A 25,969-nucleotide genomic window follows, 5' to 3' on the forward strand; every position below is an offset into this window, starting at 1 on the left:
TATGGAGTGTCGCCATGTATGGAAGTGAAACATGGACGATAACCAATTTGGACAAGAAGAGAATAGAAGCTTTCGAAATGTGGTGCTACAGAAGAATGCTGAAGATTAGATGGGTAGATCACATAACTAATGAGAAGGTATTGAATGGAACTGGAGAGGAGTTTGTGGCACAACTTGACTAGATGAAGGAATCGGTTGGTAGGACATGTTCTGAGGCATCAAGGGATCACCAATTTAGAATTGGAGGGCAGTGCGGAGGGTAAAAATCGAAGAGGGAGACCAAGAGATGAATACACTAAGCAGATTCAGAAGGATGTAGGCTGCAGTAGGTACTGGGAGATGAAAAAGCTTGCACAGGATAGAGTAGCATGGAGAGCTGCATCAAACCAGTCTCAGGACTGAAGACCACAACAACAACAACAACAACCTGTATGTAGATGATTTCGTAACTAAGCTTTACCTATAATGTACTTTTAAAGATATAACAAGGGATGGCTTTTCTGATAGTGCATACGCGTGAATAGTGAGTTTCGACATTAACATCTATTTATAAATAACTGTTTAACCATGGGTAACGCCACGGTCCAAGCTAGTAACATATGTAATTATACTAACCCCCTAAGACATCCCCCCCCCCCACTAGTAAAAGCACAAATTGCACACTGCATTGGGGATAGGTCTCCTGATACAACGCCGCTGCCCGCCGCCTGTTGCCGTTTGCCTTTCATGTGAGCAGCACCATGTCGGCAAGCTATCGATTCGAATACGGAACCATTGTGTACAACACCGTATCACATCCACTACAAAGGTGAGTCAGCAAGAGAAGTGAATCGGACACAACATTAGCAATGAGTGTGGTAGGACGAACCATGCATACTGAAACTGTGGCTGCATGGCACAGCGCGTACTGGACCGCAGTCTCTGTAACAATGTATGACTGAGTAAATGGTCTCTAGCCCGTCCACCTAGCCACGCGGTCTAACGCGCTGCTTCCCGAGCTGGAAGGCGTGCCGGTCTCCGACACGAATCAGCCCGGCGGAAAAGTGTCGAGGTGCGGTGTGCCGGACAGCCTGTGGATGGTTTTTAGGCGGTTTTCCATTTTCCTCGGGGAATGCTGGCTGGTTCCCCTTATTCCGCCTCAGCTACACTGTGTCGGCGATTGCTGCGCAAACACTGTCTCCATGTATGCGTTCACCATAATTACTCTACCACGCAAACATTTGGGATACACTCGTCTGGTATGAGACGTTCCCGGCGGGGTCCACTGGGGGCTGAACCGCTCAGTAACCCTGGGTTCGGTGTGGGGCGGCGGTGGGGTGGGTCGACTGCTGTGGGGTTATGAACCACTGAGGACTACGGCGGGACGAAGCCTCTCCATTGTTTCTAGGCCCCCAGTTTTACAGGGTGATTCAAAAAGAATACCACAACTTTAAAAATGTGTATTTAATGAAAGAAACATAATACACTCGTGGAAATTGAAATAAGAACACCGTGAATTCATTGTCCCAGGAAGGGGAAACTTTATTGACACATTCCTGGGGTCAGATACATCACATGATCACACTGACAGAACCACAGGCACATAGACACAGGCAACAGAGCATGCACAATGTCGGCACTAGTACAGTGTATATCCACCTTTCGCAGCAATGCAGGCTGCTATTCTCCCATGGAGACGATCGTAGAGATGCTGGATGTAGTCCTGTGGAACGGCTTGCCATGCCATTTCCACCTGGCGCCTCAGTTGGACCAGCGTTCGTGCTGGACGTGCAGACCGCGTGAGACGACGCTTCATCCAGTCCCAAACATGCTCAATGGGGGACAGATCCGGAGATCTTGCTGGCCAGTGTAGTTGACTTACACCTTCTAGAGCACGTTGGGTGGCACGGGATACATGCGGACGTGCATTGTCCTGTTGGAACAGCAAGTTCCCTTGCCGGTCTAGGAATGGTAGAACGATGGGTTCGATGACGGTTTGGATGTACCGTGCACTATTCAGTGTCCCCTCGACGATCACCAGTGGTGTACGGCCAGTGTAGGAGATCGCTCCCCACACCATGATGCCGGGTGTTGGCCCTGTGTGCCTCGGTCGTATGCAGTCCTGATTGTGGCGCTCACCTGCACGGCGCCAAACACGCATACGACCATCATTGGCACCGAGGCAGAAGCGACTCTCATCGCTGAAGACGACACGTCTCCATTCGTCCCTCCATTCACGCCTGTCGCGACACCACTGGAGGCGGGCTGCACGATGTTGGGGCGTGAGCGGAAGACGGCCTAACGGTGTGCGGGACCGTAGCCCAGCTTCATGGAGACGGTTGCGAATGGTCCTCGCCGATACCCCAGGAGCAACAGTGTCCCTAATTTGCTGGGAAGTGGCGGTGCGGTCCCCTACGGCACTGCGTAGGATCCTACGGTCTTGGCGTGCATCCGTGCGTCGCTGCGGTCCGGTCCCAGGTCGACGGGCACGTGCACCTTCCGCCGGCCACTGGCGACAACATCGATGTACTGTGGAGACCTCACGCCCCACGTGTTGAGCAATTCGGCGGTACGTCCACCCGGCCTCCCGCATGCCCACTATACGCCCTCGCTCAAAGTCCGTCAACAGCACATACGGTTCACGTCCACGCTGTCGCGGCATGCTACCAGTGTTAAAGACTGCGATGGAGCTCCGTATGCCGCGGCAAACTGGCTGACACTGACGGCGGCGGTGCACAAATGCTGCGCAGCTAGCGCCATTCGACGGCCAACACCGCGGTTCCTGGTGTGTCCGCTGTGCCGTGCGTGTGATCATTGCTTGTACAGCCCTCTCGCAGTGTCCGGAGCAAGTATGGTGGGTCTGACACACCGGTGTCAATGTGTTCTTTTTTCCATTTCCAGGAGTGTATAACCTTCTGTTATACATAATTACAAAGAGTGTTTAAAAAGGTTTTATTTCACTCAAAAACAAGTTCAGAGATGTTCAATATGGCCCCCTCCAGACACTCGAGCATTATCAACCCGATACTCCAACTCGTTCCACACTCTCAGTAGCATATCAGGCGTAACAGTTTGGATAGCTGCTGTTATTTCTCGTTTAAAATCATCAGTGGTGGCTGGGAGAGGTGGCCGAAACACCATATCCTTAACATACCCCCATAAGAAAAAATCGCAGGGGGTAAGATCAGGGCGGGCTGCCTGGCGGCCGATCCGTCGCCTCGGGTAGTTGACGTTCAGGTAGTTACGGACAGATAAGTGCCAATGTGGTGGCGCTCCATCCTGCTGAAATATGAATCGTTGTGCTTCTTGTTCGAGCTGAGGGAACAGCCAATTCTCTAACATCTCCAGATACTGTAGTCCAGTTACAGTAGCACCTTCGAAGAAAAAGGGACCAAAAACTTTATTGGCTGAAATGGCAAGCGAACAAATGTACAACTAAATGAAACTTTATAGCTCCCTTAATTCGCCGACAGATAGTGCTTAGCTCTGCCTTTTGTCGTTGCAGAGTTTTAAATTCCTAAAGTTGTGGTATTCTTTTTGAATCACCCTGTACAATACAAATGGTCTGTAGCATGGAAACCATGCATCTCCGGACGTAAGTTCATTAGACCTTTTTTGTTCCCTGGCCTCTCATCGGTAAATCTCCATAAATTGTACAAGGTGGAAAAAATCACCCTGTACGAGGTAAACTGAACTTGTGAACCATCCTGTACCATATGTTCCATTTGCACGGAGATGAATTTCAGCATATGCAGTGCTGGACTCCAGGAAGTGAGCTGAACACCCTGTGCTTGCTGTCCAGTAGCTCTAGACCAGGGGTCTCCAAAGTACGGCCCGCGGGCCGAAACCGGCCCGCGAGGGCTGGCAAACCGGCCCGCGTTAGCTGGCCGGACATCCCCGGTATCCGGCCCGCCAAATATGTGAGGTGGTACCTATACCGCCAACAACTGAGTTTCGAGGCCTATCGCGGCCAATGCACCGCGACATTGGCTCTGCTACTCGCTACAAGACTACATAACTAAACTTATTGAACAGAAGAAATATTGAATTTAATTGATGAAAGGAGAAAATATAAAAATGCAGTAAATGAAGCAGGCAAAAAGGAATACAAACGTCTCAAAAATGATATCGACAGAAAGTGCAAAATGGCTAAGCAGGGATGGCTAGAGGACAAATGTAAGGATGTAGAGGCTTGTCTCACTAGGGGTAAGATAGATACTGCCTACAGGAAAATTAAAGAGACCTTTGGAGAGAAGAGAAACACTTGTATGAATATCAAGAGCTCAGATGGCAACCCAGTTCTAAGCAAAGAAGGGAAGGCAGAAAGGTGGAAGGAGTATATATAGAGGGTTTATACAAGGGCGATGTACTTGAGGACAATATTATGGAAATGGAAGAGGATGTAGATGAAGATGAAATGGGAGATAAGATACTGCGTGAAGAGTTTGACAGAGCACTGAAAGACCTGAGTCGAAACAAGGCCCCGGGAGTAGACAACATTCCATTAGAACTACTGATGGCCTTGGGAGAGCCAGTCATGACAAAACTCTAGCATCTGGTGAGCAAGATGTATGAGACAGGCGAAATACCCACAGACTTCAAGAAGAATATAATAATTCCAATACCAAAGAAAGCAGGTGTTGACAGATGTGAAAATTACCGAACTATCAGTTTAATAAGTCACAGCTGCAAAATACTAACGCGAATTCTTTACAGACGAATGGAAAAACTGGTAGAAGCGGACCTCGGGGAAGATCAGTTTGGATTCCGTAGAAATGTTGGAACACGTGAGGCAATACTAACCTTACGACTTATCTTAGAAGAAAGATTAAGAAAAGGCAAACCTACATTTCTAGCATTTGTAGACTTAGAGAAAGCTTTTGACAACGTTAACTGGAATACTCTCTTTCAAATTCTGAAGGTGGCAGGGGTAAAATACAGGGAGCGAAAGGCTATTTACAATTTGTACAGAAACCAGATGGCAGTTATAAGAGTCGAGGGGCATGAAAGGGAAGCAGTGGTTGGGAAAGGAGTGAGACAGGGTTGTAGCCTATTGCCGATGTTATTCAGTCTGTATATTGAGCAAGCAGTAAAGGAAACAAAAGAAAGATTCGGATTAGGTATTAAAATTCATGGAGAAGAAGTAAAAACTTTGAGGTTCGCCGATGACATTGTAATTCTGTCAGAGACAGCAAAGGACTTGGAAGAGCAGTTGAACGGAATGGACAGTGTCTTGAAAGGGGGATATAAGATGAACATCAACAAAAGCAAAACGAGGATGTAGTCAAATTAAATCGGGTGATGCTGAGGGAATTAAACTAGGAAATGAGACACTTAAAGTAGTAAAGGAGTTTTGCTATTTAGGGAGTAAAATAACTAATGATGGTCGAAGTAGAGAGGATATAAAATGTAGATTGGCAATGGCAAGGAAAGCGTTTCTCAAGAAGAGAAATTTGTTAACATCGAGTATAGATTTAAGTGTCAGGAAGTCATTTCTGAAACTATTTGTATGGAGTGTAGCCATGTATGGAAGTGAAATATGGACGATAACTAGTTTGGACAAGAAGAGAATAGAAGCTTTCGAAATGTGGTGCTACAGAAGAATGCTGAAGATAAGGTGGGTAGATCACGTAACTAATGAGGCGGTATTGAATAGGATTGGGGAGAAGAGAAGTTTGTGGCACAACTTGACTAGAAGAAGGGATCGGTTGGTAGGACATGTTTTGAGGCATCAAGGGATCACAAATTTAGCATTGGAGGGCAGCGTGGAGGGTAAAAATCGTAGAGGGAGACCAAGAGATGAATACACTAAGCAGATTCAGAAGGATGTAGGCTGCAGTAGGTACTGGGAGATGAAGAAGCTTGCACAGGATAGAGTAGCATGGAGAGCTGCATCAAACCAGTCTCAGGACTGAAGACCACAACAACAACATTGTTGCGCCGCTTGAAATAACAATGCGTTGACATACTCTACCTCTGTTACGTCTTGCAGTAATAGTTAAGGTGACCAGACGTCCGGATTAATCCGGACATGTCCTCCTTTTTAGCTCTTTGTCCGGGGCCCGGGCGGATTTTTACAGTGTTCGGCTTTTTCGCAAAGTTGAGCGTAATGCAGTTAAATTTACAATTCGTCCCGTTCTATTGCTCTTTTCTTAAATACTTTAACTATTGGCACAGCCTTCGTGACACACACACACACGAAGGCGATGTTAGTAGGTGCCACCAGGATCGTCGATGTTATCGTTGATCGACCTATAAGCGAATGCAAATATCGATTATTTAAAATTTTCGTTTCGTACCTTCGCTATGTATTGGCTTGGCTTCCTGTAGTGCACGTGTGATTTGTGAGTGTAATTTTTAACCGAGTGAGTTAAGTAAAATATTTGGCTATGCCTAAACGAAAGTGTACATTTTCTGATGTCCTTTCCTGCAAATATCCGGCTTTCAAGAAAGGGAGAAATGATTTTGAAGCGGAATGTGAGATATGTGGAGCTGGAACGCACGTCTCAGTGGCTAATAAAGGTAAGAAATGACACATTAACTGTCGTGGTTTTATTTCATTGTTTCATAGTCATTCAATTTATTTGTATTCGGAAGGTTGAAGTGCAGTTTACATGTCGTCAGCTGCTGCTTGAATTGTAGATGTTGGTAGCGGTGCGTCGAATGAAGGGAGGTGAATGGTCTTACGTTTTTCGGTTTGTAAACAATTCCGTGTTAAATGACACAACAAGTTTACTGTTACCAGTCACCGTTTTATTTTTTCCCACGACGCGTTTCGAAGGTTTAAACCTCCATCATCGGGTGGATTTACATTAGTTAGTATTACATATGTGTGTATGTTGTGTTACGATTTTGGAGGAACTTGTGGCACTGCCTAGTGGAGAAACAAGACACTATTTCAGAATATGGTTTTGGATAACTTTTGACAAAAAATTAAACTGATATCTAATGGTAAACTTTAATAAGTAAACTAGAGTACCTCCAGTGGTCACAGGTTCCTTTTTCTGTCGTAACACTTCACATGTATACTGCCACATTTGTAAACAAATTTGGCGTCTGGAATCAGCTGGGTGCAAGGTTCGTACAGCAGAAGAGAAGACATAATCGCAAAGTGCAAAGAATATACATCGTAACAACATTATTACAGGATAATCGTTTAAACCATTTGGAGGTGTTTGTTTTGAGGTGTCGAATATATGTGTGTGTACTTCAGGTGGTATATAAGTCCAATTTTGAAAGGTTAAAACAGCTAAACATTCGTACTCGTTTATGCAATCAGGTGAAATGTTAAAATGGCTTAAACTTCATGCTTGCTAATAACAATTAGGTGAAATGTTACAGGCTTGAATTACAATGATCATATTGGCTACAGCAGTAAAATCATACATAGATGACACTCTTTGAAGAAAGAGTGAGAGAGAGACAGAGAGAGAGAGGAAGGAGTGATTATATGAGAGCAAACATTTACATGGCAAGAAGTCTTAAGATTACATGTTGCATATATTATCTTTCTAAATAATACTAACTAATGTAAATCCACCCGATGATGGAGGTTTAAACCTTCGAAACGCGTCGTGGAAAAAATGAAACGGTGACTGGTAACAGTAAACTTGTTGTGTCATTTAATGTCAGTAACAGTGACGGTAAAGCCTAACCTAAAAAATGTTCGCAATTCCGTGTTGTTGAAATAACAGAACAATTGACGCCACACTGTCGCCACGATCAATGTTTTTAAATTTTTTTTTATATTGCTCAGTTAACCACCACCTGACCATCAGTAACAATCAACTACTAGTTTTACCGATGATTCCCCGGCAGTCACGTGACTTGTCCAAAGCTGACGGGTGGTATCCTCGTCTGCAGTTCACCCGTTTGATGTGTCCTTTTTTCTTCCTTTTTGAAGCTGTTTGTCCTCCTTTTCAAACAATAGCACCTGGTCATCCTAGTAATAGTGTTGTTAACAATTATTTTGAGATTTCGTTAACGTTGCAGGACGCTTTCGTGAAGAATGTGCAGTGACATACTTTTTTGTCGGTGAGATTCGCCAGAATAAAATACGCCAGAATTTCGGTCAGGTACGCCCACCAATCAAAATTATGTAATTAAATAAAAATCGTAGTTCGTTTCAGTGCTAGCTCTTCCCACACCCTTAGATTTTTGCGATTTCGTCTTTCCTTTAGCCTTACATTACGGTGAACGTGGAGTGCTAGGGTGCTTTAATCCCACTAGGCAGATCTTGGCCCTTATGACTTCCTGGAGGAGTCAATGTTGCCCGCGGACTAAAAAGTTTGGAGACCGCTGCTCTAGACGACTTTTGAACCTCCCTGTAGCAGCTGTCGGACGTACAGGCGTCACGTGGTGGTGACTACTTACCTGGAGCAGCCGGGGCGCCAGCTGGTCCAGCAGGGCGAGGTGCCTGGAGGCGAGCCCGGCGGCAGCCTCCAGCCGGTCCTGGTCCAGCGCCCGGAGGCAGCGTCCGCCCCTGCTCACGGCCGCCTCCCACTCCAGCCGCGACCGCTCGGCGCGCACGCAGCACCCCCAGTACTCCACGTCGGCGCGCTTCACGCACTCCTCGGCCTTGCGGCGCTTCTGCTGCAGCTGCCGGCACACAACGTACGTAAGAGACCTCACCTCGAAGTGGCGCCAATACATCGTTATCCACAGGGAGTTTCCCCAAAAATGTAACAGGACATAGAGAATGCTCCAATAAACAATGTGAGGTAGGAAAACTAGGGTCGGCTCTGAGCACTATGGGACTCAACTGCTGTGGTCATCAGTCCCCTAGAACTTAGAACTACTTAAACCTAACTAACCTAAGGACATCACACACGTCCATGCCCGAGGCAGGATTCGAACCTGCGGCCGTAGCGGTCGCACGGTTCCGGACTGCGCGCCTAGAACCGCGAGACCACCGCGGCCGGCGCTAGGGTCGGACAAGCCAGCTTAAACGAGATATGGATGTAAACTTTTCTACCGCTCTGTCTAGCGTTACTGTTTTCCAGCCTGTTTACAACTAACATGCCTACAAGTTTGCATGCACTGTGCTCTTTACTTACACTGCTGGCCACCGTAAATGCAACACCCTGAAGGAAGCATCCGAATCGAGTGAAATTTACACCATGGGTTTGCAGCGATGAGATATGCAACTGATTAGAATCTCAGCGCAGACGCACATCACGCGCGCCTGTGGCGCCACCTCATAGCGCCACTTAAGGCTTGGCGATTTCGACGAGTGTACGTTCGGCACGTGTGTTTACCGTGTGGTTGTTTCACAAGACGATCAGTTATGCCTCGTAGACAACAGCGAACATCTTTTGATCAAGTATCCGAGTTCGACAGAGGAAGGATAGTGGCTTACCGAGATTGTGGATTATCATACAGAGAAATCGCTAGTCGTGTTGGACGAAACCAAACAACTGTAATGCGGATATGTGACCGTCGGATGCAGGAGGGTACGACGGACCGACGTGGTCGATCGCATTCACCTCGGTGCACCACTGCACGTGCTGATAGGCAAATTGTGCGCACGGCAGTGACGGATCGCTCAGTGACATCCCGAACCGTAGCACAGCACATTGCGTCTGTAACGCATCATCCAGTGTCTGCGCGTACCACTCGACGCCGTTTACAGCAGAGTGGTCTGTCCACAAAACGTCCATTGCTTCGTCTACCATTGACGCAGAACCACAGACGTCTCCGTCGCCAATGGTGTGATGACAGACGGATGTGGACGGCAGAATGGAATGACGTTGTCTTTACTGACGAGGCACGCTTCTGTCTGCAGCACCACGATGGTCGGATTCGAGTGTGGAGACACCGTGGAGAGAGGATGCTGGACAGCTGCATTATGCACCGCCACACTGGTCTTGCACCGGGTATTATGGTATGGGGCGGTATTGGATATTACTCTCGCACGCCTATAGTACGCATTGCCGGTACTTTAAATAGCCGGCGCTACATATCCGAGGTGCTGGAGCCAGTTGTCCTTCCTTACCTTCAGGGCTCGGCCACAGCCATATTTCAACAGGATAATGTGCGACCTCACGTGGCACGCATTGTCCAAAGGTTCTTCGTCAATAACCAGATTGAATTGCTTCCCTGGCCGGCTCGCTCTCCGGATCTTTCGCCGATAGAAAACATGTGGTCCATGGTTGCTCAACGAGTGACCCAGATTACATCCCCAGCTGCCACACCAGATGATCTTTGGCAACGTGTGGAAGCTGCTTGGGCTGCTGTACCCCAGGAACACATCCAACGTCTCTTTGACTCAATGCCGAGACGTGTGGCAGCGGTGATCTCCAACAATGGCGGCTACTCTGGCTACTGATTCTGGCAGCAACCACATGTCACAGACGTCTGTAAACGTAATCATTTGATACTTGGTCAACATGTTATCTACAAAATAAATTTTGTTGCGCTACCTCTTGTCTTTCTTGGTGTTGCATTTACGGTGGCCAGCAGTGTACATGTACACTCTTTATTTCCTGCAAGGAAACAAGGAAGACGAACCCGATTACCAGGAAGTCGTGATGCAGGTGTTGTTTACTTTACTTGTCCAGAAGGAGGGGCATGAAAGGGAAGCAGTGGTTGGGAACGGAGTGACACAGGGTTGTAGCCTCTCCCCGATGTTATTCAATCTGTATACTGAGCAAGCACTAAAGGAAACAAAGGAAAAATTCGGAGTGGGAATTAAAATCCATTGAGAAGAAATAAAAACTTTGAGGTTCAAAAATGGTTCAAATGGCTCTGAGCACTATGTTCAAATGGTTCAAATGGCTCTGAGCACTATGGGACTTAACTGCTGAGGTCATCAGTCCCCTAGAACTTAGAACTAATTAAACCTAACTAACCTAAGGACAACACACACATCCATGCCCGAGGCAGGATTCGAACCTGCGACCGTAGCGGTCACGCGGCTCCACACCGTATCGACTAGAACCGCACGGCCACTGCGGCCGGCCTGAGCACTATGTGACTTAACTTCTAAGGTCATCAGTCGCCTAGAACTTAGAACTACTTAAACCTAACTAACCTAAGGACATCACCCACATCCATGCCCGAGGTAGGATTCGAACCTGCGACCGTAGCGGTCACGCGGTTCCAGACTGAAGCGCCTAGAACCGCACGGCCTCACCGGCAGGCTATGAGGTTCGCCGATGAGATTGTAATTCTGTCAGAGACAGCAAAGGACCTGGAAGAGCAGTGATTTTATTCCTAGTACCTCCTCAAGCTGGACTCTCCGAGCCCAGGTTCCCTACCTCAAGCTGTTCACTGGAGCATTATTTCTTTCTTTTTTTTGCTCGTGCCATGTCCCGCGGTTTCGCAGGGTCGGCACGGTTATGAACGCATTTGGCGAGGTTAGTTATAAGGGGCGGCCGGATGCCCTTCCTGCCGCCACCCCGTACCCCCACCCCCTCCCCCCCCCTCCCGGTATGGAATCAGTGTACCCCAGCTGTCTGCGTCTAGTGTAAATCGTGAAATAGTGCGAATGTGTTCAGATGTGTGCGAGTCGTGTAACTGAGGCAGAACATGGAGACCAGCCCAATATTCACCTAGCGGGATGTGGAAAACCGCCGAAAAACCACATCCAGGCTGGCCGACGTCGTTAATCCGCTGTGCGGATTCGATCCGGGGCCGGCACGCCTACCCGAGTCCAGGAAGCAGCGCATTAGCGCTCTTGGCTAACCTGGCGGGTTTTCACTGGAGCATCCTCTATGTCCGATTAAATATTTGCACGCTCTTACGGAAACACCCTGTATATAGCACACACCTGTATTTAAAAAGAAATCATATCCATATTTGTTGTTGTTGTTGCTGTGGTCTTGAGTCTGAAGACTGGTTTCATACAACTCTCCACTCTAGTGTATCCTGTGCAAGCCTCTTTATCTCTACATAACTAGTGGACCCTACATCAATCTGAACCTCCTTACTGTATTCGTACCTTCGTCTTCCTCTAATCCTTCTTTTATTCAATCTTGCAATAAATTCCTTTCCTCTCCAATATGATTCAGTACCTCTTCATCAGTTATCCAATCCATTCATCTACTTCTCAAAGTTGTTCTGCAGCATCAGACTTCAAAAGTTCCTATTCTCTTCTTGTCTGAACACCAGAAAAATACTTTCACAAAAGATATCCTAACACTTAAAATTACATTCGATGTTAACAAATTCTCTTTTTAAAGAAACATTTTCCCTGTTATAGCCAGTCACCACTTCATATCCCCTCTACTTTCATCAGTTATTTTACTGCCCAAATAGGAAATTCATCTACCAGTTTTACTGTTTCGTTTCCTAATGTAATTAACTCACCAATCAACTGTTTAATTCATCTCCATTCCCTTACCCTAGTTTTTCTTTTGTTGATGTTCATCTTATAATCTCTTTTCAGGACACTATCCATTTTGTTGACTTGCTCTTCAAAGTCCTTTGCTGGCTCCGAAAGAATTAAAATGCTACCGGTATTTCTCAGAGTTTGTATTTCTGCTCCCTGACAGAATTCCTTATTTGATTTCCTTTACTGCTTCCTTGGTATTTATACATCGGAAATAGACATCCGATATTTCACTGATACTGACCCATTTCCGCCATATTTGGGACTTCAAAACTGTGTTTTCTATATACTTGAAAAATGCTACAATCACCACGCCATTGGCAAAAGATTCCAGATTAGTTGCCCGTCCGGACCTCTCGGAATAGGCTGCTAATGGGGAGGTAGCCAAGACGAAAAGACTGAATGACCAAAAACCAGCATCTAATTGTATCAAGAAATATTCAAGCCTTAGTTGACCGCCTGAGCTTTCAGTTTCTTCCTCAAGAATATCTCGCTGGAGCCTTCCATTCTCCGCTACTAATATTCTGACTGTGTTACTGGTTTCATATCTACAGTTTCGACAATTGTTTCAGACCTGGAAATGTTCTAACAAACCTCAAACGAACCAGAGCAGAAGCAAATCATCACTTCTGTGAGACAGAGCATGAAATGTCATAGGTGTGAATGTGTTAAAGAAGCTCCAAAATCGGAAAAGGGAAATGCAAAGGCTCAGTACAGACACTGTAGGGGTCTGCGAAGTCAAATGGAAAGAAGACAGGAATCTGACGTCAGCAGAAAATGGAATGCTGCAATCGGGATTTGTCATGAATAGGAATATGGGCCAACAGTTGAGTAATAGTGTTGTAGTGATCAAACATCAATGCAAACCAACACCACCAACATTTCAGGTATACGTTCCGGTATCACAAGCAGAATGGACATGCCGTGTGGCTAGGGCCCCCCACGGTGTAGACCGTTCGCCTGGTGCAAGTCTTTCGAGTTGACGCCACTTCGGCGACTTGGGTGGTAATGGGGATGAAATGACGATGATAAGGACAGCACAACACCCAGTCCCTGAGCGGAGAAAATCTCCGACACAGCCGAGAATCGAACCCGGGCCGTTAGGTACGACATTCCGTCGCTCTGACCACTCAGCTACCAGGAGCGGACTCAAGCAGAATGAAGACATACAGAAAATATACGACATTAAACAAAGGGACATTAACCAAAAGGAGGTGAAACTCTTAACAATCATGGGTGACTGGAAGGCCGTAGTAGGAGAAGGAATAGAAGACAGAGTTACAGGAGAATACGTACTCGGTGCCAGAAATGTGAGAGGAGAAAGGAAGACTGTTTTGCAGTAAATTTCAGCTAGTAAGAGTGTAGACACTGCCCAAAAATCACAAGCGAATGAGGCTGTAAAGGGCCTGGAGATACGGGAAGATTCCAGCTGGATTACGTCATGTCAAGCAGAAATTCTGAAATCAGGTACGGGACTGCAACGCGTACCCAGGTAGACTCAGTCCTCAGTTTAGCAATAATAAGGAGATTACATTGAAGGCCTCTATGAGTTGGACGATTTGTCTGATGTAATAGAAGGAGAAACAGGTTCAAATGGCTCTGAGCACTATGGGACTTAACATCTGAGGTCATCAGTCCCCTAGAACTTAGAACTACTTAAGCCTAAGTAACCTAAGGACATCACACACATCCATGCCCGAGGCAGGATTCGAACCTGCGACCGCAGCGGTCGTGCGATGCCAGACTGAAGCGCCGAGAACCACTCGGCCACAACGGCCGGCGAAGAAACAGGATTCGAATTAGAACAGATAGGGGATCCATTATTAGAATCGGAATTTGAAAGAGCTTTGAAGGTCTTAAGATCAAATGAGGCAGAAGTAACAGATAACATTCCATCAGAATATCTAAAATCATTGGGGGGAAGAGGCCACAAAACTACTGTTCACGTTGGTGTGTAGAATGTATGACTCTGGCGACGTACCATCTGACTTTCGAAAAAATATCATCCACAAAATTCGCAAGACTGCAAAAGCTGACATGTGCGAGAATTATTGCACAGTTAGCTGAACAGCTCATGTGTCCAAGTTGCTGACAAGTGTAATATACAGAAAAATGGAAAAGAAAATTGAGGATGTGTTATATGACAATCAGTTTGGCTCGAGGAAAGGTAAAGCCATCAGAGAGACAATTCTGACATTGCGGTTGGTAACAGAAGCAAGACAGAAGACAAATCAAGATACGTTTATAGCATTCGTCGATCTGGAAAAAAGGTTCGACAATGTAAATTGGTAGAAGATGCTCGAAATTCTGAGGAAAATTGGGAGAAACGGGTGATAAATAATATGTACATTATCGGCTCTAGGTACATACAAAACTACACTACTGGCCATTAAAATTGCTACACCAAGAAGAAATGCAGATTGTAAACGGGTATTCATTGGACAAGTATATTATACTAGAACTGACATGTGATTACATTTTCGCGCAATTTGGGTGCATAGATCCTGAGAAATAACGGCCTTGATACGCCTGGGTATGAGTCAAAGAGAGCTCGTATGGCGTGTAAAGGTACAGCTGCCGATGCAGCTTCAACACATTACCACAGTTCATCAAGAGTACTGACTGGCATATTGTGACGAGCCAGTTGCTGGGCCACCATTGACCAGACGTTTCCAATTGGTGAGAGATCTGGAGAATGTACTGGCCAGGGCAGCAGTCGAACATTTTCTGTATCCAGAAAGGCCCGTACAGGACCTGGAACATGCGGTCGTGCATTATCCTGCTGAAATGTATGGTTTCGCGAGGATCGAATGAAGGGTGGAGCCACGGGTCGTAACACATCTGAAATGTAACGTCCACTGTTCAGAGTGCCGTCAATGCGAACAAGAGGTGACCGAGACGTGTAACCAGTGGCACCCCATACCATCACGCCAGGTGATACGCCAGTACGGCGATGGCGAATACACGCTTCCAATGTGTGTTCACCGCGATGTCGCCAACACGGATGCGACCATCATGATGCTTTTAACACAACCTGAATTCATCCGAAAAAAATGACGTTTTGCCATTCGTGCACCCAGGTTCGGCGTTGAGTATCGCATCGCAGGCGCTCCTGTCTGTGATGCAGCGTCACGGGTAACCGCAGCCGCGGTCTCCGAGCTGATAGTCCGTGCTGCTGCAAACGTCGTCGAACTGTTTGTGCAGATGGTTGTTGTCTTGCAAACGTCCCAATCTGCTGTCTCAGGGATCGAGACGTGGCTGCTCGATCCGTTACAGCCGTGCGGATAAGATGCCTGTCATCTCGACTGCTAGTGATGCGAGATCGTCGGGATCCAGCACGGCGTTCCGTATTACCCTCCTGAACCCACCGATTCCATATTCTGCTAACAGTCACTGGATCTCGACCAACGCAAGCAGCAACGTGATGGTACGCATTTCTCCTCCTTACACGATGCAACAACGTTTCACCACGCAACGCCGGTCAACTGCTGTTTGTGTATGAGAAATCGGTTGGAAACGTTCCTCATGTCAGCACGTTGTAGGTGTCGCCACCGGCGCCAACCTCGTGTGAATGCTCTGAAAAGCTAATCATTTGCATATCGCAGCATCTTCTTCCTGTCGGTTAAATTTCGCCTCTGTAGCACGTCATCTTCGTGGTGTACCAACTTTAATCGCCAGTAGTGTCTCTTTACGTACTGATTTATTATTGGATATTCCGTACACCAACAAGCTAGCTGCCTGCTAAGCTCCTTAGAGCAAGAATTGGAAGGAAAACGATGCACGTTCAATCTTGATGATAACCACTTTGCAAACAATGGTAACTGCATATAAGTGGCACAAAAAAAGATGTTCGCTTTCGTCACATATTGGATTTGTTCGGAACACTCCAGGCCGACTTCCCTGTTTTTTTTATTTTTTATTTATTTTTTTTTATTTCTGCAAACGCCAGCGAACTAGAAGTTGGGTGAAAATTTCGAGGTGTAGTTTCTGTTAGTAGCGCCAAGCGTCGATTACGTGAGCATTTCCCCTCAAACGTCTCCGCTCACCGCAATGACGAATCTTCTCATTTAGATTTTTGTTTATCATTTTCAACAACTTTTTTTTAAAATGCCGATGTGAAGAAATAGTACACTAGTTGCGTTACAAATTGTTTTTTAACGCAGCTAGTGTGCTGTTTCTTCACATCGGAAGTCTTGTTATGCGAGAGAAACAGACACGCCCCCCCCCCCCCCCCCACCCTTTCCTCCCTCCTCCTCCTCCTCCTCCTCCTCCGCATTGCGTCGGATTAATACTTTTGTGCCACATATACTTGTTTCGCACAGTCAAAGGGAAAGACTGGCAGTGATGCAGTGATGAAAGCTCAAAAAGTAGTAAAACCGTTTCACACAGTGAAAGTAAAATTCCGTTCTACATCAAGTTCAAAAGAGCAACTGCAAATATTTACCGAAAATTGTGAAAAAAAATATGATAAAAATATCGGCACTCGGTATTGCAATTTTAACGTCAATACATCGGGTGAAAGTATCTTAGAAAAATATCGATATATCGACATATCGATATTTTCCAACAGCCACACTGCTAACCTGAGGAGGGACTTTCCTACCGCTCCTGTTTCTTATGCAACGCGCCGAACAGAGTCGTTCGGCGGGTTGCGGTCACAAGGCGCCCTGCTTTGCGAAACTATACGAGCGCGGTCAGGTGGGGCAGTGTTTTGCTTCTCACGGTGGGCTCAAGGGCGTTTGGGCAAGGCCGCCATTCCGTAACAGGTACGCCAGCGCTGCGTGCCTTCGCCTGTACCAAATCAATTACTTTCTCCAGTACCGGAGAGCTACGCACGTTTGCCCTCCTATGCAATTTACTATTTTGTGAATGTCCGTTGGCACGGCCAAACGAGTGATTGAGGACAGTTGGCAGTTTCTTTAATTTAATAAAAGCACTCGATTGTGTGGACCACTGAATACTTTTGCGTAAGTTGGAGCATTATGTGATAGAGGAAAAATACACTCCTGGAAATTGAAATAAGAACACCGTGAATTCATTGTCCCAGGAAGGGGAAACTTTATTGACACATTCCTGGGGTCAGATACATCACATGATCACACTGACAGAACCACAGGCACATAGACACAGGCAACAGAGCATGCACAATGTCGGCACTAGTACAGTCTATATCCACCTTTCGCAGCAATGCAGGCTGCTATTCTCCCATGGAGACGATCGTAGAGATGCTGGATGTAGTCCTGTGGAACGGCTTGCCATGCCATTTCCACCTGGCGCCTCAGTTGGACCAGCGTTCGTGCTGGACGTGCAGACCGCGTGAGACGACGCTTCATCCAGTCCCAAACATGCTCAATGGAGGACAGATCCGGAGATCTTGCTGGCCAGGGTAGTTGACTTACACCTTCTAGAGCACGTTGGGTGGCACGGGATACATGCGGACGTGCATTGTCCTGTTGGAACAGCAAGTTCCCTTGCCGGTCTAGGAATGGTAGAACGATGGGTTCGATGACGGTTTGGATGTACCGTGCACTATTCAGTGTCCCCTCGACGATCACCAGTGGTGTACGGCCAGTGTAAGAGATCGCTCCCCACACCATGATGCCGGGTGTTGGCCCTGTGTGCCTCGGTCGTATGGAGTCCTGATTGTGGCGCTCACCTGCACGGCGCCAAACACGCATACGACCATCATTGGCACCAAGGCAGAAGCGACTCTCATCGCTGAAGACGACACGTCTCCATTCGTCCCTCCATTCACGCCTGTCGCCACACCACTGGAGGCGGGCTGCACGATGTTGGGGCGTGAGCGGAAGACGGCCTAACGGTGTGCGGGACCGTAGCCCAGCTTCGTGGAGACGGTTGCGAATGGTCCTCGCCGATACCCCAGGAGCAACAGTGTCCCTAATTTGCTGGGAAGTGGCGGTGCGGTCCTCTACGGCACTGCGTAGGATCCTACGGTCTTGGCGTGCATCCGTGCGTCGCTGCGGTCCGGTACCAGGTCGACGGGCACGTGCACCTTCCGCCGACCACTGGCGACAACATCGATGTACTGTGGAGACCTCACGCCCCACGTGTTGAGCAATTCGGCGGTACGTCCACCCGGCCTCCCGCATGCCCACTATACGCCCTCGCTCAAAGTCCGTCAACTGCACATACGGTTCACGTCCACGCTGTCGCGGCATGCTACCAGTGTTAAAGACTGCGATGGAGCTCCGTATGCCACGGCAAACTGGCTGACACTGACGGCGGCGGTGCACAAATGCTGCGCAGCTAGCGCCATTCGACGGCCAACACCGCGGTTCCTGGTGTGTCCGCTGTGCCGTGCGTGTGATCATTGCTTGTACAGCCCTCTCGCAGTGTCCGGAGCAAGTATGGTGGGTCTGACACACCGGTGTCAATGTGTTCTTTTTTCCATTTCCAGGAGTGTAGTTTTCTTCATACCTGGGAAGTGGGGGCACGAAGTTATCCTCCAGTGTGAACAGAGAGGAAGGAGATTTGAATCTGACTGGGGCCATGTAAAGTGTTGGGTGCCAGACGGTTCTGTCCTGGTTTCGTTGCTTTTCGTGATACATTTCAATGATCTGCCGTAATACACGAGAGGTGATTCAAAAAGATTTGTCTTTGCATATGACACAGGTGCTATAGTGAAAGATGTGGAACATAGTATAAATGATGTATTGTGTATTGAACTGGGGACCTAGAAACGACGGATAGGGTTCGTCCCGCCGTAGCCCAGTGGTTCACAACCCCCACAACACGTGTTTAATAAGTCCTCTGTACATACTGAAATTCATCTCAGTGCAAGTGGAACAGGTGGTACAGGATGGTTCACAAGTCCAGTCTATCTCATAGTTTGGATATACAGGATGATTTTTTTCCACCTTGTACAAATTCTGGGGATTCGCTGATGAAAGAATACGGAACAAAAAAGGTTGAATGAACTTACGTCCGGGGATGCATGGTTTCCATGCTAAAAACGGTTTGTATTGCGTATTGTGTATTAAACTGGGGGACCTAGAAACGACAGAGACGCTTCGTTCCGCCATAGCTCTCAATGGTTCACAACCCGCATAACACACCACAGCAGCCCACCCACCCCACCCCCGCCCCACACCGAACCCAGGGGTTATTGTGCACCTCGGCCCCCAGTGGAAACCCCGAGAACATCTCATACCCAAATGGTCGCGTGGTAGAATAATCATGGTGTACGCGTATATGGGGACACTGTTTGCGCAGCAATCGCCGACATAGTGAAACTGAGGCGGAATAAGGGAAATCAGCCCGCACTCGCCGAGGCAGATGGAAAACCGCCTGAAAGACCATCCACAGGCTGGCTCGCACAGCGGACCTCGACAGCGATCCGTCGGGCGGATTCGTGCCGGAGCCTGGCACGCCTTCTCGCTAGGGAAGTAGCGCGTTAGCCAGCGGGGCTAGCCGGGCGGCCGGCTAATAGGGTATATAGTGAGTATGGCTGCTGGTGAAATGACAAACTGCCTATTGGCTTCTGTCTCGGGTTCTTCGGCCGACGTTCATCTAATGATTTTTCTGACGTTTCGCCAGCACGAGTGGCTGGCATTGTCAAAGCTTCACCCTCCATTGCCGGTGGTGGAGGGTGAAGCTTTGACAATGCCAGCCACTCGTGCTGGCGAAACGTCAGAAAAATCATTAGATGAACGTCGGCCGAAGAACCCGAGACAGAAGCCAATAGGCAGTTTGTCAACAAGTGGCCACGAAAGCCTCAACAATTTTGCTGGTGAAATATTGGATTACCGACATTTTTCAAAAAATATCGATATGTTCCTCACATATATCGATGTCGCAAACTCGAGCGCCAATATTTTTATTTTATATAATTTTTTTCGCATTTTTTCGGTAAATATTTGACACTGTTCATTTGAAATTGTAGTAGCACATTATTTTACTTCCATTGCGTGAAGGAGTCTTACTTCTTTTTGAGCTTTCGTCACGTCCTTCTCTTTGACTGCGTGAGGCAAGTATAGGTGCCACAAACAAACAATCCGATTGCATAGGACGGGGGGTGCGGGCTGTATGAAAGACATAACAAGATTTCCGATGTGAGGAAACAGCACACCGGTTGCGTTAAAAAACAATTTCTAACGCAGCCAATGTGCTATTTTTTCACGTCGGTATTCTTCGAAAACAGCTGCTGAAAATGATGAGGAAAGATTTAAATTACAAGATGGGTCTTTGTGGAGGACGGAGACGTGTGAGGGGGGAACGCCGACGTAATCGGCGCTCGGCGCTACCAACAGAAACTGCAACGTTTAACTTCATCACGCAATTTTCTATACTGCAATTGCTAGGTCGCTGGCATTGGCGTAAATGAAAAAAACAGGAAAGTCGACATGAAGTGTTCCGGACAAATCGGATATGTGACGATACCAGACGACGGAACGATCGGACACCGTTTACCTTGTCAGTTACATGCAGTTACCATTGCTAACAAAGTAGTTATCTGCCGGCCGTGGTGGCCGAGCGGTTCTAGGCGCTACAGTCTGGAACCGCGCGACCGCTACGGCAGGTTCGAATCCTGCCTCGGGCGTGGATGTGTGTGATGTCCTTAGGTTAGTTAGGTTTAAGTAGTTCTAAGTTCTAGGGGACTGATGACCTCAGCAGTTGAGTCCCATAGTGCTCAGAGGCATTTTTTTGAAAGTAGTTATCGCCAAGCGTGAACGTGCATTGTTTTTGTTATATCCTAGCCAGTAATGCCAACCGAGCCCGCTGTCAAAAAGGTTGGCAGCATCAAAGTCCGGACGCCGTCCACATAAGCAGCGCCAGCGATACAGGAAATCGCCGCAAGTCTGCGCGCGCCACCGCTGGCTTCTGGCTTCTTAAGCGCTGGAGTCGCGAGCGCTAGGACCGTTCTGGATTCGCCGCTCAGTTGTAGACTCGCCACCGAATTGTGTACCTGCTAGTCAGTTGTGTGTTCATCGCAGCAGAGTTGTTGGTTGTCGTCAGCCGACGCTGACCAAGCCGCTCCGACTCGAACTAGACAGATTTCTGTAGACCATGTTCACCACTGTGTTCTGTATCGTCGTTAATAAAGATAAGTACCGACTTTCATTTAATCCGAGTGTTTGGGTTTTCATCTTTCTGTTCACTGTTCCAGCGGACCGGTCGGCCCGCTATTAAAAGTGTGGCGGTGACTTCGTAGGCCGTTTCTACAGCGAAGTGTTGTCGCTACGAAGGCCGTCACAAAAGTTTTCTTTTCAATTCTCTCTCTAAGGGGGATAAACAGGCTGCTAGATTGTTGGTGCACAGAATATCTAATAGTAAATCAATGCTTAATTATACAGCTCTAAAACTGGCATTATACTTACAATGTGCAGCCGATATTTCTATGCGCCAGTGTGTCCTTATCTTCCTGTTCGATATACCGATTAGTTCAAATGGTTCAAATGGCTCTGAGCACTATGGGACTCAACTGCTGAGGTCATTAGACCCCTAGAACTTAGAACTACTTAAACCTAACTAACCTAAGGACATCACAAACATCCATACCCGAGGCAGGATTCGAACCTGCGACCGTAGCGGTGCCGCGGTTCCAGACTGCAGCGCCTTTAACCGCACGGCCACTTCGGCCGGCTATACCGATTAGTTTCCCGGTATATCCATGGCAGATAATCATACTTCTTTTTGAATATCGATATACTGGATTTCTGATATTTTTAAAACTATCGCCGGCCGAAGTGGCCGTGCGGTTAAAGGCGCTGCAGTCTGGAACCGCAAGACCGCTACGGTCGCAGGTTCGAATCCTACCTCGGGAATGGATGTTTGTGATGTCCTTAGGTTAGTTAGGTTTAACTAGTTCTAAGTTCTAGGGGACTAATGACCTCAGCAGTTGAGTCCCATAGTGCTCAGAGCCATTTGAACCATTTTTTAAAACTATCAACAGTCGTAGTAGTCAGTAACACTAACAAGAGGCTTACAGCAAAAAACATTAACGTTTGAGTGTAATAAAACGCTATCCACACCGTTTCTGAGACGCACCTTTTATAAAAACGAATTACAGTGGTGAGGAAAACGTAAGGACCAAAGCAACTCTCGCATGATGTCTCACTGACAAGTGACATAGCTCGATGACACCTGAGCCATGAATAGAAAGAACCGCTGCAGTATAGCACAGAAGGAAACTGAAAGAAATACGCAATGAGACGAACAGAAACGACGTTTTTATTCAAACACATTACTCGCACTTGAGTGAGCGAGATTCACAATGACCCCCTCGACATTATAAAAGACGTAACACGGTTGTTAATAGAGAGTGTGACAATAAAGTAATAACAGAGCCCAGTATGTTGTCGTCGACGGCGAGTGTTCATCAGAGACAACGGTACCGCCAGGAGTGCCCCAGGCAAGTGTGACAGGACCGCTGTTCTTCTGTACGTACATACACTCCTGGAAATTGAAATAAGATCACCGTGAATTCATTGTCCCAGGAAGGGGAAACTTTATTGACACATTCCTGGGGTCAGATACATCACATGATCACACTGACAGAACCACAGGCACATAGACACAGGCAACAGAGCATGCACAATGTCGGCACTAGTACAGTGTATATCCACCTTTCGCAGCAATGCAGGCTGCTATTCTCCCATGGAGACGATCGTAGAGATGCTGGATGTAGTCCTGTGGAACGGCTTGCCATGCCATTTCCACCTGGCGCCTCAGTTGGACCAGCGTTCGTGCTGGACGTGCAGACCGCGTGAGACGACGCTTCATCCAGTCCCAAACATGCTCAATGGGGGACAGATCCGGAGATCTTGCTGGCCAGGGTAGTTGACTTACACCTTCTAGAGCACGTTGGGTGGCACGGGATACATGCGGACGTGCATTGTCCTGTTGGAACAGCAAGTTCCCTTGCCGGTCTAGGAATGGTAGAACGATGGGTTCGATGACGGTTTGGATGTACCGTGCACTATTCAGTGTCCCCTCGACGGTCACCAGTGGTGTACGGCCAGTGTAGGAGATCGCTCCCCACACCATGATGCCGGGTGTTGGCCCTGTGTGCCTCGGTCGTATGCAGTCCTGATTGTGGCGCTCACCTGCACAGCGCCAAACACGCATACGACCATCATTGGCACCAAGGCAGAAGCGACTCTCATCGCTGAAGACGACACGTCTCCATTCGTCCCTCCATTCACGCCTGTCGCGACACCACTGGAGGCGGGCTGCACGATGTTGGGGCGTGAGCGGAAGACGGCCTAACGGTGTGCGGGACCGTAGCCCAGCTTCATGGAGACGGTTGCGAATGGTCCTCGCCGATACCCCAGGAGCAACAGTGTCCCTAATTTGCTGGGAAGTGGCGGTGCGGTCCCCTACGGCACTGCGTAGGATCCTACGGTCTTGGCGTGCATCCGTGCGTCGCTGCGGTCCGGTCCCAGGTCGACGGGCACGTGCACCTTCCGCCGACCACTGGCGACAACATCGATGTACTGTGGAGACCTCACGCCTCACGTGTTGAGCAATTCGGCGGTACGTCCACCCGGCGTCCCGCATGCCCACTATACGTCCTCGCTCAAAGTCCGTCAACTGCACATACGGTTCACGTCCACGCTGTCGCGGCATGCTACCAGTGTTAAAGACTGCGATGGAGCTCCGTATGCCACGGCAAACTGGCTGACACTGACGGCGGCGGTGCACAAATGCTGCGCAGCTAGCGCCATTCGACGGCCAACACCGCGGTTCCTGGTGTGTCCGCTGTGCCGTGCGTGTGATCATTGCTTGTACAGCCCTCTCGCAGTGTCCGGAGCAAGTATGGTGGGTCTGACACACCGGTGGCAATGTGTTCTTTTTTCCATTTCCAGGAGTGTATATGAGTTGGCAGTCAGGATGGGTATATGTCGGCGTTTGCTGATGACGCCGTGGTATACTGTAACGTTCCAAAGTTGAGTGACTGTAGGTAGATACGAGACGACTCAGACGAAATTTCCAGTTCGTCTGATGAATGGCAGGTAGCCCTAAATGTGGAAACATGTAAGTTAATGCGGATGAGTAGAAAGATCAAACGTGTGATGTTCGGATACAGTATTACTAGTGCCCTGCTTGACACAGTCAAGTCGTTTAAATATCTGGGTGTAGCGCTGCAGCGTGTGAGAACTGTTTTGGGGAAGGCGAGTGGTCGACTTCGGTTTATTGGAACAATTTTTGGGAAACAGTGGTTCACCTGCAAAAAGAGACCGCTTATACAACGCTGGTGCGACCTACTACTGAGTACTGCTCGAGTGTTTGTCATCCGTACCAGGTCGGAGTGAAGGAAGACGTTGTAGGAATTCAGAGGAAGAGCCGGCCGCTGTGGCCGAGCGGCCCTATGCGCTTCAGTCCGGAACCACGCGGCTGCTACGGTCGCAGGTTCGAATGCTGCCTCGGGCATGGATGTGTATGATGTCCTTAGGTTAGTTCGGTTTAAGTAGTTCTAAGTCTAGGGGACTGATGACCTCAGATGTTAGGTCCCATACTGCTCAGAGCCATCTGAACCATTTTCAGAGGCGGGTTGCTAGCTTCGTTACCGGTATGTTCGAAAAACACGCAAGTGCCACTGGGAGACTGAACTCAATTCAGTGGGAGACCCTCCAAGAGAGGAATTGTGCATCACGGTGTGGCTATCAAAGTTCACAGAATGTACGTTCACAGAGGAGCCAGTCAGTACACTGCTCCCTCCTACGCATATGTCACGAAAAGACTATCAAGATAAAACAGGAGATATTCGAGCCCACACGCAGGCTTACCAGCAACCGTTCTTGCCGCGAACGTAGCGGGACAAGAACAGAAAAAGGGGGAAGTGACGCCGGTTCACAAACTACCCTCCGCCACACACCGTTAGCTGGTTTACGGAGTATAGTTGAGTAAAGGTATGAGGAGTGGATGCAGAGTGGGGGAAGGGAGTGTGAGTTGGTAATGAACTGGAGAAAGTGGAGGAGGGACCAGAGGTGAAATGATGGGGAGGGAGGGAGGGAGAGAGAGATATATGAAGGGTCATTTTATGTATTCAGTATGTTGTCGCTTCCGTTTTATCAAAAATCTGTTTTCGTTATGTTGTCGTTGGAGACTATATGAAATGGCACCAGAAGCTAGGCATCTACATGCTCACTCCAAATCTACTTGATCTGAAAATGTCCTCCTCACCTGTGATTCGTCATATCTGTATTATGACGTATTAATTATGGTAGGAGACGAGGTACCGGCGGAATTAAAGCTGTGAGGACGGGGCGCGAGTCGTGCTTGGGAAGCTCAGTCGGTAGAGCACTTGCCCGCGAAAGGCAAAGGTCCCGAGTTCGAGTCTCGGCCCGGTACACAGTTTTAATCTGCCAGAAAATTTCGTGCTGTGTATTTAATACCTAAGAGAAATGAAGGACTAGTGTGGCTATGAAAATCTAAATGGAGAGTATATATCTCAATTACCATAGTTTTCCTTAATTTTTTACATATTTATAAGTCGACATTACCATCAATAATACGTCAAAATACACATTTTTCGAACAACAGACGAAGGGAACATTTTCATACCAAGTTAAAACGAAAACTATCGGCTAGGTTGACAACATTACGTACACAAAAACACACGATGACAGGTTAGGCCAGGAAAATGCAAACAAGCATAAGTAGTGCTATATTGTGTCGTATTTCACTCCTGGAATG

General features: G+C 47.8%; 1 protein-coding gene across 2 annotated transcripts in view; it reads right to left on the reverse strand.

Moving 5' to 3' along the window:
• LOC126213229 (nostrin) overlaps nt 1-25,969 on the reverse strand; it is an 817,565-nt gene that overhangs the window by 68,992 nt on the left and 722,604 nt on the right. For both annotated transcript variants that reach the window (XM_049940878.1, XM_049940879.1), the window contains one exon: nt 8,353-8,577. In XM_049940878.1, the coding sequence (XP_049796835.1) occupies nt 8,353-8,577 (225 nt within the window). The remainder of the gene's footprint in view (nt 1-8,352; nt 8,578-25,969) is intronic.

This window comes from Schistocerca nitens, chromosome 11, assembly GCF_023898315.1.
Source record: "Schistocerca nitens isolate TAMUIC-IGC-003100 chromosome 11, iqSchNite1.1, whole genome shotgun sequence".
NCBI classification, from domain to species: domain Eukaryota; kingdom Metazoa; phylum Arthropoda; class Insecta; order Orthoptera; family Acrididae; genus Schistocerca; species Schistocerca nitens.